Raw genomic sequence first — 18065 nt, forward strand, 5'->3', positions numbered from 1 at the left:
AAGCTGTTGCACAAGATATTTTCGCTCATCTTATTAAATAGTAGTGCAAAGGTCCCACAGATAAGGCACAGATGCACCCAGTCTACAGCTCCTTTGTTATGACTAGCTGATTTCTAACAAGGCTGTCTCTCTGTAGCCGTCTCTAGGGCAGGACCTACTGTATAAAAATGAATGTAACCTTACTATTGGCAGTATTCTGTACTTGCTATAGTGCATGTGTCGACTCCTTGCTGCAAGTAAAACTTTTGAACAAGACTCCAGTGACCCTGTAATTCCTGATAAGAACAACAACCCTAACAACCCCCTTACAAAATAATACTGACACCACCTGTTCTTGTCCCAGATGTCCTGTCGTCTGGCACTGCTACCAAGTCAAGTGCATGTTTCCATGTTTCCTAAAACCCCCTCGATGAGTAGATGTTCTTAGAAGAAAAGCATCAGGGGACACATGTGGTTGACAATGCTGAGGAGTTTCAATAAAAAACAACTTGCGATTTGACTGTACCAATAAAACCTCAGGAAGGCCATAGCAAATCAATACTTTCTTTACTAAATCTTTTTGTAAATCTTTAAATCTGAGGCACACATGTAATATGTGTGATTAAAGTGAGGCCGATAGATTAGATCAAACTAATGTATGTGAATTATAATGCCACAAAATCTTACATTTCGCTTTTCAATCTGTATGGACAGCTACCATAAGTTTTGTCTGTCAATATTTGAGACTGAGAACTAGTTTGAGTGGTGTAGCCTGCTTTAATTTAGTAATAAGCATAAAGCTCTACTCACAACTAAGGATGAACTAAGATACAGCCAGTCACATTTTCACGTTCACTGCAACTTGTGGTACATTACAAACCTTTAAAGTGTGGAGATATTTCATCAGTTTGACATATTCATTCTTAAAACAACACAATAAAACAATCAGTTGCAGTTATATGCCTCCATTAGACGGTCAAAGTGTAGTTCACACTGTCATACGTTCAGATTATGTTAAAGAATGAATTAAAGACTTTGACAGCCACTTCAACATGTATCATCTATTCGATATGTGCCTTTTGTCATAACTGAGAGATGAAATCTAGAGTTATTGCCCAAACCTTGAGTGGTTAGAAAAGCAGCTTTGGGACCATGAGGTCACTGGATCAAGCTCCTCTATGTCCACGGCTGAGGTCAAGCACCTGAACCCAACAAACTGGTCCCCAGGCACCTTGCAAGGCTGCCCACAGCTCACTTGGATGTGTTAAATGCAGGGACCTAATTCTTTCTGTGTGTTTACATAGATACATATAAAGTCAATAAAGCTGATTTGATTATGCAACATTATTCAAGGGGGGTCTACATGAGGTCAAATTCATGAGGGGCTAAGATACGCTTGTAGGTGTGCGAACTATATTAGAAGAAAAAATGATTTGAAACTCTGAAGATAAGTATATTTTATAGGACTGCAGTTGTAATATAAATACTAAGTATACGTAGATCTTTCCTGTTGCCGATTGCTCAGAAGTTATGTATGACAATGGGCTCCCTTTGCTGGATGCAGATGACCTCATCAATGTAGAGAGAGCTGGCCTTGGCGTCGATGCTTTCCTTCAGATTCAGCTGGCAGCGAACCAGAGCCCTCTGCTCCTTCTCTGACTGGGCCACTTCCTCTCGCAGCCTGGGAGCACAGAGATATAGAGATGCCACAAGAGGGTAATATCTCTAAATAATACATCAGCTAATACGGGAAGAACTGTGACAGAAAACAGGATCCCAGTACAATCAGTTAAAACCAGACATTCCCAAAATGACCAAGGGAATCGTTGTCTGTATCTTCTGTGCTAATTACAAACAAATATCCCACTGCTCTCGCTTAGAAACGTTAATCATGCCATTTGACTTATTTTCTTACATTCATTAAATGTTTATACAAGCTAAAATTATTATTATAATGTTTGAATTATTACCCTTGACATATCCTGCATTTCTTTGTGTTATCAAACAGCACAAAATCTTTTACATTTTAAACAGATTTGATACATGAAATGAAGTCAAATGTGTGCTGCCCTTACTTGCTGATGTGAGCGGTGATCTGCTGGACCTCAGCCAGGAGCTGGGACTGTGCTGGATCGTGGCAATGCTCTTTGCCAGGCCTCTGGCGGCGCAAAGCCAGACGGGCCTCGGCCAAACTAAGACCATGCTCATTCTCTTTGATGGCCAGTTGGAGGTCCTCTCTGATCCTTTCCTGGCTGGTGATCTCTGACAGAACCTGCAGGGAGTAGAGGGGTCTCACTAGGTTTGGTACTTACACAATAAATCTGTAGATAAATTATATCAGGCCAATGCTGAGAGTCTAAACTTGGACAACACATTGAGAATGACTTTAAAAGAATATTAATGCAAAATTATCCACATGGTGAACATCTGGGCTTATGTTATTCTTGAGTAACGTAAGCCTGAACAAGAAATTTCCTTGTAAATGAATCCCAAGACTGTAACATATATTAAAACCAAGCCTCCTGTGGCCTGCAACACCTTTTCCCTCTCTTCATGGCTCACTCTATCCGCCAAAAACTGTATCCAGTGTGCCATACACTCTGCCCTACCTTGGATAGGTTATCCTCCATCTGGCTTTTAGCAGACTTGATGTCCTGGATGTTCAGCTGGAAGGCTGTAGTCGTAGCCTGGACCTGCTTCTGCATGTCAGCAGCTGTCTGCCCCAGGACAGACTCCACCAGAGACCGCAAGGACAGAGAGTTGGTCTTCTGCTGCTCCGCCTTGGCTATGTTGATTTCTGACATGTTCTCCCACTGCTTTGGAGTCGATGTCAAGCTGAGAGACATTTCAGGACAAAAAGTATGAAGAACTGGAACTGACAGCACTTTATGGACTGCTCCTGGTTTACAGGTTCTGTGTAGAAAGTCGCATGCACTTAAAAGGATTTCAAATAATCCAAAAAGGTCAAAAGTTCTTAAAACTGTGTTTTCTGATAACACATTATTCCTGTCTTTATGGATCAAGTGATACTATATGATTTCACCTTGGCAGAGCAGTGATCTTGTTTTTCAACTCGTGCAGGTTATTGATGGAATGAGTGATCATTGTTGTGCAGGAGTTGTCGATACACAGAGCATCAAATTTCTCCTTCAGATCCTTCTCTAAATGGTACTTGGCAGATCGGTTCAGTCTGGAATACAAAGCAACAAATGTTGTATTTGATAAAATAAACAAAGTACAGGAAATCCAAAGGGAGTGTATACTTTAAATAGCCCTCTTCATAAAATAAATATAACCTTACTCTGGCCTAATTCCTTACCGTATCTGCTCAGTTATCTGCTCTACTACACGCTGCAGAAGGGATGCCACTCCCTCAATGACCTCCCGCTCCCTCATCAGCTCTCTGTCCACCACGTCATGCAGCCTCTCAGAAGGGACACGTTTCATTCTGCAGGGCACAAAAGAAGAAAAGCATTACTTATCTGCTCATCCTTCCTGCTACTGCACTGTGTTATTTATACTTAAGCTTCACAGGTAGGAAAGACTCTGTGTGTAGCGGCACTGAAAATTACTGGCAGCTGCTACATTTTTGAGAGAGAAGAGATGGGTGGGATTGCAAGGACAGTGAAGAAACAGTGTTTTTGGTGACTCTCTTCTCCATCATTTTCCAGCCTCACCTCTCCTCAATACAGAGGATGGTCACTCTCAGAGGCTCTTTGCTCGCCTCCAGGGCCTTCACCACTCTGTTGTGTAAAGCAATGAGGATATCAGTCTCCAGAGTAATCTCCTCCAGCTTCAACTCCAGCTCCTTCTTCAGAAACTGGATGTCTCTGATCCGCTGATCTAAACAGAGACATGACAACTCAGTCGCAATCATCTCTCTGTGCTAAACACAGATCAGCTTACTTTCACTCCTTTACTTACCAAGTAGCTTGTTGTCATTGTTCTGCATGCATTTGCGTGCTTTGTCCATCTCCAAGATTAGCCTCTTGCACTCTGCTTTGAAGATCTCAGAGTGTTTCAGCACGACCTTAGTATTTACCAGACTCGGTCCACCACCCTGCTGGGGGCTGTGGTCGAGGGCCGACACTGTTGTCATTGTTCTCCACTAGTTGTCAGTGTGGGCAGGAACGAAGAGCTTAAGTAAGGTGAGAAAAGTGGTTGCTGATGGTTAAAGAGAAATAAAAACTATTGGAAAACAGAGGGAAATGCAGATGAGACTCTACTGGTTCCCCTGGAGACCCACTGTTTATACATTGTTTATTGTTTTATACAGGAAATGCCAGAAAGAAAAAAGAACAGGAAAAGGAAGTGTCTGAAAACGACTGGCTTATTATTACGGAAGCATATTGCTGCCACACTTTAGGAAAAAAAAAAGGCTCAATATTATGTAATTACGTGAAAGTTTCTTGTTATAACAATATATTTTTCACGTTTTAACAAGATAAGTATCATGTTATTTCATGAAATTATCACGTTATTTCATGATAATGATATTTTCACGTTATAACGTGAACATTATCATGAAATAACGTGATCATTTCCTGTAATAACGTGAAAATATCATATCTTGAACTAACATGATATAACGTGATAATTTCATGTAATAACGTGATACTTATCTTGTTAAAACGTGAAAAATATATTGTTATAACAAGAAACTTTCACGTGATTATAATAGTAAGCCTTTTTTTGTGTGTGTGTGTGTGGCAGCAATACGCTTCCGTATATTATATACACCAATCAGGCATAACATTATGAGCACTGACAGGACAAGTAAATGGCATTGACTATCTTGTGACAATACAATGCTCTGCTGGGAAACGTTTGAGGTGTTGACCTGTCCTCCAAATTCCCTAGATCCCAAACTGACAGATAAAGTATCTGTGAGATGCACTGGAACAAGCTTGGTCCACAGAGCCCCCTCCCCTCAACCGATAGGACCCAAAGACCCCCCACTAACAGCACTCTTTTGATAGACACCACAGGACACCCTCAGAAGGCCCATGTCCGTTCTCTGATGAGTCAGCTAATATGGGAAGAACTGTGATGTTTTGGACGCACAAGGGAGACCTACACAACATTAGGAAGGTGGTCATAAAATTACGCCTGATCTGTATATACCCAGCATCATAGGCTACCTGTTAAGTGGTTAAAGGCTGGGGTTGATTCAGTGTGTTGTTACAAAGAGATAATAATGAACAAGGTTGGGCTATTTTAAACTTTTAATATGTGTATATATTTTAACTTTATTTCGTGCATTTTTTTTTTAAGTTATACCATTCAAGATGGATTTACGTTACGTCGCCAAAATAACAGAACAAAATGTTTTATTACACTGTTAACATAAACAATGAAAAGAGACGAAGAGATAACGACGGCCTCTAGGTTAACTTGGCTACCTAGCCATCTTAAAGCTAAAAGCTGAAATTACGAAGGCAACTCACTAACGCTAAAGCAGGTAGACACTGCAGGAAAAAAAAAACTATAAATATATCGACACATACCTTGTTCCACAAGACTGAAACCAACAAACTATTTCCGTCTTGACGTCCTCTGCCCCTGGCTCAAGCGTCTTTGTAGCAAAACAAAGGGTTACTATGGCAACGTCATGTAGGACGCGGTCAGTTTCAATGAAGCTACCATGAGTCAGCATTTTAAAAGATGTAACGGTTAGATTCCAGAAGACTCTGAACCATCAGATAAAAACTACTGATGACTTACCTTTACCATTTAGTTGTAACTAATAACACAACCAAAAACAAACCCTCACAGTTGACTAGATAATTAACAATGAACCACACAAGAATGAAGTGAAGCTTATTTAATATTTGTATTTGCCAAGCTATAAACTGGTGTTCTGTTACAGTACAATATTTCATCAATATCTGAGAAAATAAGTCACTCTTCAATTAAAAATAAAAATGAAATAAGTTGCCTAATACCATAAATGATTCAAGCAAGACCATCATAACAGCATTCAGTCGGAGACATATTCATGTAGCTGAAAGTTTAGAACAGCAATACGTCAAATCAAGAGGATGGCGGAAAAACAGGAAGCCATGAAATAATGATGTAATGAATATTAATGATACATGCTGTATCAAACTTAAGCAGTGTTATATTACTGGAAGTGAAAAGGAACAATACTTCAAATCAAGAGGATGGCAGAAAAACAAGAAGCCATGAAATAATAGTATAATGAATATTAATGATACATGCTGTACCAAATTAAGCAGCACTGTATTCATTTCAAAGGCACTTGCTGAATGCATGTAGTTCAATAAAAAGTATTTATATTCTTTCCCAGTACATACTAATGACTCACACAGTAACAATAAACAGTGCAATATTTCTTTAAGATCTCCATTTGACTATCAGCATGAAAAGGAATGATTATTTTTGTTTTTATTCAGTTCCAGTAGTATAAAAAGGTAATCAAACAAAAAAAGCGAAACATTATGTAGTTTTCACGTCCTCCAGGAACAACTGAAGTTCATTAAAATACTGGGAGGAGAAAACCAAAACTGTCAAATTTTCTCTCATCATCCTACAGCAGTTCAATCACATCACTAGATGTTTTGTACACCCTATTAATATTTTAAATAACATACAAAACGTTTAAAACGCTGACTAGATCCAGCTTACGTACTAAATACTTTCAGGACAGTACACAGATTAAGATCAGTCCGTCAGAACTGATTATTCTCCACATATTTCCAAATGAAGAATTCCTTTTTAGTGGATACTGCACAGTGCTTTAAAAATATGACAAAAGAAATGAAGAGTACAAAGAAAGCATGTCTTTCTATGTCCGCCTTATAGGGTTTTATCCAGTGTCTGAACAGAAGTCCTTGAGACATTGACACACTTTGAGATAGATAGATAGATAGATAGATAGATGACAATGTTTATTTTAAGCGGAGCATCTCCTTTGTTCTATTTCGCCCACAAGATTTAATTATAACTGATTGAAACCATTAAGTCAAACTATAGTGAACATATATAACTGTAACTTCTAAACAGCTATTAATACTACTAATAAATTAATTTGCTGTGTAAAGTCCTGCTCCAGCATTATATTGGTTTGCCATGCCATATACCCATAACCACAAACTCACATGAAGGACACCAATCTACTGATACCTGCAGCGTAAGCAGTGAATGATAACTTTTTTTTTTTTTTTTACCTTTTTGTTTTTTACATTTTTTTATTTATTTATTTTTTTAAATGAACAAACAGATGTGATCGTGGCCCCATGTAAACAAAGATGACCAGTGAGCTCTGTTAATTTGCCGGTTCCCTTTTCCTTTTTGCAACTGTAGCAATCAAGTGAAGTTTGCGTAGGGTGTCTTCACACTCTTCAAAGTAAGCTAAACTTAAATATGAAGCTTAAAGAAACTGTGTCTTCCTTTCAGTATTGGGCTGATCACATAGCAGCAAGCCTGCATAGATTCTACTCCATGCTTCATCTCCTACTTAAGCCACACATTGCTTGATACTGCCTGAAGGAACTGTATATCCATCAATGCATTCCATCATATTGCACATCACAACGGTATAAGCATCCTAATCTATTATTTTTAGTTTTAAGTCAGCTGATGAATGTTTGTTAATATTTTCTGCTTTGAGGTTAGTCAAGCTTTTACTCAGACTCATATACTGTATGCACAAAACATGTAACCCTAGAGACCCGTCATAAAAATACTATAACGATTGCTGAGGTGTCAGTACCGGGATGAGTAACAGTGTGATCAGGGAGCATTTCCTAACCGGCTTTTTCAGTGGCAGGTTAGGATGCACGATTCAGAAAAAAACTTGGCCCAAATGAATCCATCTCTACATTATACCAGTTGCATGATTTCTCACAGATCAGTTCCAAAAATCGTCACTCGCTACCATTTTGTCAAGTTCATTTAGCTTGTCAGCCACCAGGCCTTCCTCAATGGCCACCTTGGATTCATGGACCTAAAAGAGGGAGACAGCAGCTTACACTGGTGCCTAGTTGCATGCCCAGGAACTCTAATATATAGCACTTTCAAGTTGTCAAATAGAAAGAAGGACAACAATTATTTTGCTGATTACTGACCTTGAATGGTTCACTAATTCCAATGATGCACTGCAGAGTATGACTGTAGTAGCACAGCACACAATCTCCTCCCCGCACAGGGATCTCCTCTTTACTCACATATACCTACAAAGACAGTCATATTTTTATCATCTGTTGGTTTCTTCTAGTACTTTTACTTCTGATGTATGTAGTGCAGCTCTTTAGGCGTGGATTACTACCTGTATGAACTCCTCGTTGAAGGCCACCTCGTCATCTTTGACCCATGTGTAGGTGATGTGGTCAGACACGCTGCTGAATCCAACCTGAAATTCATACAAACACATACAAAGTCTTTCATACTGAAATATCGCATTTAAACTGCCAGTGGCAAGTGGAGGTTGTTAAGCCCACCTTATAGAGTCCGATCCAGTCCCAGTTACTGGAGGGGAATGGCTGCATGGGGCTGTAGAGAACCATGGAATCAATATCTGCACTCCAGTCGCCCTCAGGCTGCAGTCGCACCAGAGGAGTGTCGTACAGCTTTCTCAGCTGGAGGGATGGAGAAAGCAACTCCCAGTGAAATTCAAAAGATCTTGGCTGTTCAAGGTAAATAGATACTGACACTGTTTCTAAATTGCTTCAGAACTAGATTGGCATTTCGATAATGGAACTTAATAATCTGGTGGTTTATCTGTCTAGTTTCCAGATTTCAGCGACTACTTTTGTGAATACGGTGCCATAATAATGAATAGAAATATAGAGCATACAGCCTGTTTGTTCTTCCTAAGCAAAATCTATAACACATTTTTGAATCCTGCTTACATAATGAGAGTGACCAGCAAAAGTGACTAAAGGATGGTCAGATGTGTGTACTCACTCTGAGTTCCAGTTTCTCACCTCCAATGTGAAGATACTAATGACAGGCTTGTGGTCACTGATGCTGTACTCCATGTTGCTGGTGTACAATTCCTGCCTGACCTTCAGAGGATACTCCTCGTCCTCCTCCAGCTGCTTGACCTTCTTCGCATCTAAAATCGCATCAATCTGATTTTCATCTTCCTCGTCAGCAGGTGGGGCCTTGGGTCGGAGCCGCCACAGGATCCTGTCGGTCCAGGCAGGTTTGCGCTTCTTACCGCTGAACAGATGAGCAGAGTGGTGGGCTTTAGTTGGGAGAAAAAAGTCAGCTCTGTATAGCCAGAGTAAATGTTGTTATGAAGAGTGTGACTTGGACAAGGCAGTTAAGGAAAAACAAGATAATTCTGAGGGCCTACCATATTTGACAGTTATCGAGAAAAAAAAAAATGGAGGAAAAAAGGAAAACAAGTTACATTTTCAATCTTAAAGTAGCCTTAATGATAGGCCCACCTCAAAGAAATTTTAGTATTTTTGCAAGATCATTGCAACATATAATGTTGACATTTGTTATACAGATTTATTCTTTTTTTGGGGTATTTTCATATCATGCCTTTACCTGTCCCATTTGATGCACAGTCAGACTGCTCAAGATAAAATCTTTAAAATCTATAGAAAATGGATTTTTCATATGACTGCGACCAACAGATCTGTGCGAAACAGAAACTTGAGTCTGATATAAGGAAGTGTGTGTTATAAGACACACATCAGCCCGTCACGTTGCAACAGTGTAATGAATAAATCCTGCAGCTACAGGCCAGGAGCTTTAGTTAATGTTTACATCAAATATCAGAATAGATAAAAAGTCCCAGTGATTTTTGGTGCCGGACGGGCCGGTTTGAGCATTTCTAAAACAGCTGATCTCCCTAACTTATAAAAATCTCGAGAGTACCGAGTGATCGTCAGTCACGCAGACAGAAACTCTTTGTTGATAAGAGAGGTCAAAGGAGAAAACTGGCTAGAGCTGACAGAAACGCTATGGTAACTCAAATAACCACTCTTTACAACTGTGCTGAGCAGAAAATGACCTGAGACTCAAAGCACAACCTACTTTGAGGTGGATGGACTTTAATCCCAGTCAATCATGTCCGAATGCCAGAGTCTGATTACTGCTGAATGAGCATGCCTTTATAGCTGTAGTTTACTCTTCTCTTCTTACGGCCACTTCCATTTAGATAACGCACCGCAAAGCAAACGTCACCTGATCCAGTACAACACCTTTTTGGTTGTGGCAGATCAGGAAAATGGGAGCATGAATGTGTAGCTGACAACTTTGTAGAAATGATGTGATGCAATCATTTCAGGAGCAAAAATCTTAAAGGAATGTTTCCAGCAACTTATGGAATTGCATTTGTTTGAGGGCGAATGAAGGACAATGAAGGATGTAGTAGTATGATCCTAGAACGTCTGAAGGTGCTTCATATGTTCACACATACACAGGATAGGACCATGCATTACACTTACCAGTAACCTTACCAGTTACCAGTAAAGTAACATATCTCATGTATTACTGTACTATTTACATCATAAAAATGGATCTAAATGTACTTGAAAGTATTTGAGTAAGTCATACCACAGCTATGAACTGATATTTAGTCATATACGTTAATGTACATCTGCACAAGTACATTATCAAGTACAGACAGACAAAACTGTCATTAAAGAACCACGGGCAAAACAAAGATGAACTGGGGGGTCACCTGTGTTTGGACCAAAAAGTTGCACTTGAACACAGCGCAAAAATTACGACCACAGTTGGTCAGCTCGTACATTCTCAATAGATGACTAGATGTACATGTGTTATGGAATATTAACATCATATTTAAGTTGTAATATTGTATTTAATGTTTATAGTCCCTATGTAATATTGGATGTAAGATATCATCCATTAAAAAAAGTTTAGAAGTTAAACCAACAAAAATATGGTGACAAAAAAAAAGTAAACCTTATATTTTGCATGACCATACGTACCAACTATGAACATATCTTTACATCAAGCTGTCTGAAAACAAAACTTAACATTAAATAAAGTCAAAACTTCCTGTGAAATCCAGTTATAATCCAACTCACATATTGTGAACCATCCCCAGTCTGTATTACCAGAACATCTATTTCTGGACATGCATGTTAGATGTTACGTTGCAGCTGTTCTGGGACCCAGAGAGGTTTACACAGTCACATTCATATTAACAAGCTCTAAGCAGCAGGACAACATTAAACAGTGTGAGTTCAACATGTGTTAATACAGACTACTGACACTGATACTATTTAAAGGTGCCCTGTGGAGTTTGCTGTAAACAAATACGTAGCGCAGAATCCTCTTGTGTGCATCCTTTAAGCCAAACAAAGATGATAAATGTTTTTTTGTTCATGGTGCAGTCCTGAGTGTCTTGTTGCTAGCAGAATAACATGAAACAGTCAGTGAGAACTTGTGCCCTTGTGCAAATGCAACAAATGGAAATGGGATCCTCTCAGGAAGATCCTGCTCCATTGTTGCAACAGCGGCTTAAAGATCCACAGGCACCTTAAACAGCAACAGTATTGTGAGCTCAGTCTCTAAAGTAAACAAGCATTTCAGTCTTTTCTTTGCAAAGACAATCTGACGCTTGTCTTGCCAAGACTGTTCATTCTTCCTGCTTGTTTGTTTAAATCGCAGCACATGAACAGAATTTCATTAATCCCTTCAAAACACAATTGTGTTTTTAAGTTGCTGCATAACAAAGACGGTGATACTACTTTTACTGGTTTGTTAAAAGTAGTACGTATGCACTGACTGAGGTTGAGTTAGGTGAATAAAATGTGCAGTAACAAAATATATTAAAAGGGATGTGGACATCAGTATATTCTGAACTCTTACTTAAAGCCAAACCATGTCCTGTAGAGTCTGTGAAGTTGAAAAGAGGCGTAGACAAAATATAAACAAATACTGCAGATTAAAAAAATTACTGGAAAGTGTGATTATGATTAATCTGCTTGATTCATTTCTTGTGTGTTACCTGGAAACAATTACCTGCTGTCATAGGTATCAGAGTTTAAGTCAAACTTGTACGTGGGCTGAAAGTCCAGAGGTCCTTCCTCAAACTCCTGCAGCACCTGCTCTTTCTTCTTCATCATGGTCAACTGAAACCAAACACGTGTTTCATTACACTCAAGCTAACGTATCCATGCATCCAGGATTTTTCACATAAACAGAAGTTGAATAAATCTTAATGGGTCAAACCTGGTCTTTGCTCCACAGCAGGTTGTAGTTTTTATCGTTGATGCAGGAGCGGACAAAGTGCATGCCGTGGTCCTGAATTCGGAAGTTGAGATCTCCAAACCAGAAAACCAGCCTGGACAGAGAGAGGCAGAGTAGGGACAGTGAGAGAAAGTGGTACTGGGATGAAGCAAGTAGAATAAAAAAAAATTAAAAGAATGTGTGACTGAGCAGATTTCATACATGAAGAAAAAACTATGTCATGCAGATAAAATGAGATGAATAAAGAATCTCCTTTAAGATCTGTTGTGTATGCTATGTATGTTTGGGTAAATTGTTTATCCTGTGCATCTTCTCACCTGTGGTCAAGAATAGTTGGAGCCTTTTTACACTCAAATGCCTGTGTGTCCATGATGTACTCAAACTCATCCACTCTCTCTGAGGCGTATTTCATGTGAGCAGCCAAGTGGCAGTTGAGGAAGCAGAGCATGTGGCCGTAGAAAGACAGACGGATGGTCACACCACCTTTGTTACCCTGACAGAGACAAACAGGAGGAGACGGTGAAAGTGATAAAACATTAAATCTGATAAACAAATCTGCACTTTTCACTGTGTTTTTAAGCTGCGTGAGAGACAACTACATTATTCATGTTAACACGTGCAAAAATGACGAGGCCATTTTTACCTTGACTTCTGCTTCTGTGACTGAGTTCACAAATAAAACACACTAAATGGGATGTGGTTTTACATATTTTAGTCCATTCCTCATTTGATGGGGAAGTTTGTCAGTTTTACACACAAGGGAGTACTACTATGCGTGAAACATTAACATTGTGTTGTCCACAGGGTCATGGGTGTGTCAGGCCATCAGTGGGGGCTTTGTGATCACGCACTGCAGCCACTAGTCAGACCTCTGGCCATCAGTGACAGAGATCACTGAATAACTAAGTAAACACTATGGTCTAGAGAGCACACACAGACGGATAAAAACAAAGGCTTCTTCACTTCCAACTCCCTCTTCGAATGACAACTACAGATTACTGCTGCACTGGAGAGTTATTTCGTCCCATGCATGTGCAGAACATACGTACTGGTTGGCCAGTGGCTGTAGCATCTCAAGGTCAAGAACAAATTTCAATCCAGTCTCGACCCATGATCAACCTTTATGCTAGTTCTTTGATTATGGTTTGGTGTGTCTGTGCCTAAAGAGCCATGTTTTATGGTAATAATCAGTAATAAACATCCTTTGGTATTAAATGATCAAAAAAGACATCATGGACCTATAAAAATTGTCATGAATCTGGTAATTCATTATAGAGACAAAAAAAAAATATATTTTGTTCCAAGATGTAAAAATGTCCCGATTGGTATTGGGGATGATCCAAACCTTTTTAAAATGATCAGATCGGTATCTGGTAGTTATTTATTTTAGGTCTGCCATAAACCAAAACCACATCATTGTAATGCCAAAACGTCTTCTTCCTCTTTGTCGGCTAACTTCAAAGCTGACAAAAAAAACGATGAAAAACGACTTCTTTTTTTTTTTTGTTTGTTTTAGTTGCGGTTGGCTGCTTCAAAGCTATCAAAATACTAGTAAAAGAAGAGGAACCAAAATCACTTGATTAAACATGGCCATTGTACAGAACATTAAAAGATGGTGATGATCGGACTGGGGGTCCCTAATGTGTGTACATGTGTAATTCTCACCCAGTAACCAAGAATGCCAGTCCGTGTGTACGTAGCCCGAATGTCTCTGACGAAGGGAACGTGCTCCAGTTTGGAGAAGAACAGCAACAGGAGACCCTGCATTCTGATTGATGACACCTGAAACACACACACACAAGTAAATACAATGACAAAAGTACTTAAATATGGATCTGTTTCTATTAACCTGAAAAGGTGACTGCCGGATGCAGTGTGCATGTGTTTTGAGAAGATTTATACCTTGACATAATTTCGCGGTGCTAAGGTGGACATAAACAGATGACTCCAAGGGTCATCAAATACAATGTCTGACATGAATCTCAATGGTCCTGAGTACACCTCCTGCAACCTGAAACACACACACACATAGTTTTGATTGTCATTCTGCCTCTTATACAGTTACAAACTACTGACGCAAACAACCACTTCACATTCCCTGCGACACGTACCCGATGACATAGAGGTCTGGTCTCTTTGATGAGTTCAAGTGGAGGAGCGAGGTCACGTCGTCTGGAGGATCAGCTGTGGCCACATTCCACGTCACCATGTGTAGTCTGTGCGTACAGAAGATGAAAAATGTACTCATTTGCTGAACGTGGCATTAGAAAAACATACGTAACTCATCATTAGTAGATGGACAATATTTAAAAGTGAACACATAATTAGGTACCACTATACACCTTTAAAATACGCAGGATCACCAAAAAACATTCCATCACAAAGTAAAGTGTAACTAAACTTTCAGCTTCAGAATCAAAGATGTTCGTTCAGCAGAGCAAAATACAAAAAAAAAAGAGAACATTATTCATATTTAAAAGCTGCTACAGTGGATGTACTGTACCACTACTACAAGCAGCTCAGGCTGTTACAGTTAACACACAATGAGACCAGTCATCTTTTCTCCTAAGCTTAACACAACCGTAATATTAAATTTTCTAAGCTAAGCAACAACAGTAAAATGTATTATAGAAATTCAAAGGACTAAGTCCTACTGGAGGGTTTCAATTAGCAAGAATACAAGTGTGTCTTTTGTTGGGCAGTCACACAACTAGTCACTGAGCCCATAGGAGAAAAATCTATTAAGGAGATAGCGTAACGTTGTTCAAGTGAAGAGGAAGCATCATTCTCCACCTGAAGCTATCCTTTTTCTGCTTGTTGGCTCTTTTGCCAAAGACGAGAAAAGCGTTATCCAGGGTCTTGACCACTTTCTCATGCAGCTTGTTTTCGGGGTCCAAGTCGTCCACACAGGTCATCAGCTGGTTGAGCCGATGGCGCAGAGCCAGCTTGCTCCCCGTTGACTGCGTGGCATCGCTGGCAAGGCTGTCGGTACGGACGCGCCCTACATCGCCTAACAGTCGTCTGATTTCATCCATTCTGGATCAAAGTGTGAGTGTCGCAGTTACACAGCACAGAAATGCTAAATATGTGCTAAAGGATTAAAAAAAGCTGGAAGCGTTCCACAAAAAAAAAATAAAAATAAAATCTAAAATGTAAGTTTAAAAGGGAACCGAACAAGCAAACCGTCTTTCTTGTATAGAATCAAACCACTGAGTGAAGTGATAAAAGCCTGGTTCAAGGATCTGGGTGCTCCAGAGTTGGACAGAGTGATTAGGAAATTGGTTAATTTGTCTACAAGTCGTCTTTGTGTTCGAAAAACTACCTCTAATCTCATTGTAATATGTCTCAACATTTAGGCCTATTAACAATTGAGAAACCAACATGCATGCCTGAACGTAAAAAAAAAAAAAAAAAAAAAAACCTTTGCAAGCTGACGAGGTCCAACTGCTCCTTCCTTAGACAGGACGGCAATACATTGTTTTTTGTTTTTTCCCCCCTCAAATCCGCATTAGATGTGTATTGTTGGGCAACCTAATCCACCTGCCAGAATCCAGTCAGATTTGTAGACTGGCACAGTGTTTCGCCTTAGAGCACATTCAACCCACAACGAGACAATTACACTCTCAGAAAAGCCCTGGAGTTCTGGTAACAGCATCAGGCAGTGTTAGCCAACTGTTTGTCGCAAAACGTTATTTTAAGTGAAACAACAGGAATATTCTGCAGCTGGAAACCTACATGTCACTTAAGAAAAAGGCGAGACAAATGAGGTGAAGAGGAAATGAGTGGAGAATAATGTCGACACTGTGGAGCCTGTCCTTTTGGCCAAACTTGGACAATGTCACCTCTATGTAAAGAAGCCACTGCTGACCCGGCTACAACAATAACACAACATAGAGTTCATGGAGAGATATTTATGGCTCTTGTCTTAATTTTAAGACAAATCAGGCTTAATCCAATTGCACTGAAAAAAAAAAAATGTAATTTTTAAGTACATAGAGAATTTAAGCAAGCAGTTCATGTGAAGAAACCCACCAACATCTCAGAGCTGAAGTGGTTTTGTATTAAGGAACGAGTTAAAATCCCTTCAAGCAGCTGTGGACGACTGATCAGTAGTTACCGAAATGTTCAGTTGCTGTTATTGCTGCACAAGGGCTCAGTTACTTTTGCACCACACAGATTCACTTTCTTGAATAAATAAATGCACAAGTAGGATATTTCTGTTCCTCTGTCAGGACGGGTGTGAGTCATGTTTATAGAGAAATGTGTAGACGATCCCGACGGACGCCGAAACTTTTAGGCAGTACTGTAATTGTGTACCAAACACAAACTGAAGTCATCACATCCCCTAATATTAACTGGAATACACTACTTCTGCATCGAGCCATTGTGTGACTAGTTTCTATACATTTCTAAGACTCTGTAGTCTGGCAATAGAAACAGTTCCCTTGTACAACAAAGGAACTACAAACAGTAAACGCATTTTATATTCGACATAAAACACTTTAACTTTACAAGGTGCAACAACGGGTGGCACTGTTGTTTATATAACGTGGTGGCGGATTAAATCACATGACGTGTCGCCAGGGCAGAGTCTTCACCTGAAACTCTCTCCATCGTCATCTTCCTTCTTCAAACTGAGGTCTGACTGCTGGGCGTCCGTCTGCTCCTCATTCTCCTCCATCATCCAAACAACAGAAATGTGACGAGGAGGCCAAGTCTCTGTAACTTCAGCACAGCCACCGCTTAAGTTTGAACAATGGCAAAACACAAATAAATACATTAGTAAAGCAGTAACGCTCGGCTACCTGACTGTTAGCTAACATTGCTAACTTATCAAATACAGTCTCAACTTGGGCATAACCTGGGCAGGCTTGAAAGTTAATAACAACACAGTGTCTCTAATCTTTTTTTTAGTTACTGGCTAATTGTGCTCACTCGCCTATACTAAGCAGGTAACATTAATTTATGTCCAGCTAAGTGCACACATCCAGCTGAACCTTATCTGTCAGCGTGCACCGTTGTTGTGGTGTTATCTTAATGTAAACAGACAACGCTAGCTACGTTGCGCAGCTAGCCAAACCATGCTTTTCACAGTAAACACACGAATTAACAACAAGAGTGAGAGGGTGTTTTATCGTATACTACCTGGTACGCTTTGGTAGCACTTGTTTCCGATGTTTTTTTCTATTTGCAGGGAGGAGTACAGTGGACCAGTTGCCTCAACCTGCGGGTGTGTACAGTAGTAACTGTTCCCGCCCCCCTGACCGGAAGACATGTTGTTTACCTTCAAAATAAAAGCCTGAAGTCGGTTATGTGAATTTTAACCTAAACGACCAAATTCCGTCTTTACGGAAGTGCATTGCTACCACGCCAGAAAAACAAACAAACAAACAAACAGATCGGTATTAGTTTAAGTTTTCTCAAAATGTTGAGAAACTCAATGTCAATGGAGTAACCTCACGAAATGATGTTACTGACTTTACAAGTTTCTGTTTGTTCCACATAAATTTGAGATGCCAACTCCCTACTCAGAATGTCTAACTTTATTATTTTAAGAACATTTTTCCTTTTAATTTCTTACAGGATGCTTTTTAAACATCACTTCGTCTTCGGGGGCATTTAAATAACTAGTTTGTTGATTAGCACACACAGTATCCTTGACTTGAGTGTATGAGTTTGACCTAATGTTTGTAACACACATACATATAATTGTTAATGTGAGGTCAAAATATGTAATTGTAAGCATTGTGACTGTGTTCAACTAATATTAAATATAGTCTTTTTATCTGGTGAACTCTCTTGGTTCTTTTATTCTGAAAAGTTCAGTTTTATTGCTGCTGCAGATGGCAGAGGGGATGTTTGCTCACTAATAATACACATTTTCC

The 18065-nt window shown here is 39.6% G+C and overlaps 2 protein-coding genes across 2 annotated transcripts; both read right to left on the reverse strand.

The window, feature by feature from the left end:
- Positions 1–1482: 1482 nt before the first annotated feature.
- Positions 1483–4174, reverse strand: tekt1 (tektin 1). The gene is made up of 7 exons (XM_084558377.1): positions 3904–4174; positions 3657–3822; positions 3299–3427; positions 3023–3169; positions 2589–2814; positions 2055–2251; positions 1483–1660 (listed from the first exon to the last, which is right to left on the reverse strand). Exons 1-7 carry the CDS (start codon positions 4076–4078, stop codon positions 1501–1503), a joined length of 1200 nt encoding a protein of 399 aa, XP_084414503.1. The 5' UTR covers positions 4079–4174; the 3' UTR covers positions 1483–1500.
- Positions 4175–5788: 1614 nt separating this feature from the next.
- Positions 5789–17407, reverse strand: inpp5ka (inositol polyphosphate-5-phosphatase Ka). The gene is made up of 13 exons (XM_084558373.1): positions 17326–17407; positions 16779–16905; positions 14292–14396; positions 14083–14191; positions 13846–13962; positions 12498–12673; positions 12163–12274; positions 11953–12062; positions 8928–9165; positions 8442–8579; positions 8270–8353; positions 8070–8174; positions 5789–7948 (listed from the first exon to the last, which is right to left on the reverse strand). Exons 2-13 carry the CDS (start codon positions 16862–16864, stop codon positions 7853–7855), a joined length of 1476 nt encoding a protein of 491 aa, XP_084414499.1. The 5' UTR covers positions 16865–16905; positions 17326–17407; the 3' UTR covers positions 5789–7852.
- Positions 17408–18065: the final 658 nt, after the last annotated feature.

Source organism: Chelon labrosus, assembly GCF_963514085.1.
Source record: "Chelon labrosus genome assembly, chromosome: 13".
NCBI lineage: Eukaryota > Metazoa > Chordata > Actinopteri > Mugiliformes > Mugilidae > Chelon > Chelon labrosus.

Excerpts from the sequence above, each read along its gene's own strand:
- tekt1 (XM_084558377.1), bottom strand. The coding sequence starts at position 4,078 with ATGACAACAGTGTCGGCCCTCGACCACAGCCCCCAGCAGGGTGGTGGA. Across the intron at positions 3,823-3,903 it reads CAATGACAACAAGCTACTTG|ATCAGCGGATCAGAGACATC; the intron begins GTAAGTAAAGGA and ends GTCTCTGTTTAG. Across the intron at positions 3,428-3,656 it reads ATCCTCTGTATTGAGGAGAG|AATGAAACGTGTCCCTTCTG; the intron begins GTGAGGCTGGAA and ends TGTGCCCTGCAG.
- inpp5ka (XM_084558373.1), bottom strand. The coding sequence starts at position 16,864 with ATGATGGAGGAGAATGAGGAGCAGACGGACGCCCAGCAGTCAGACCTC. Across the intron at positions 13,963-14,082 it reads CACCGCGAAATTATGTCAAG|GTGTCATCAATCAGAATGCA; the intron begins GTATAAATCTTC and ends TGTGTGTTTCAG. Across the intron at positions 12,063-12,162 it reads TGCTGTGGAGCAAAGACCAG|TTGACCATGATGAAGAAGAA; the intron begins GTTTGACCCATT and ends GTTTGGTTTCAG.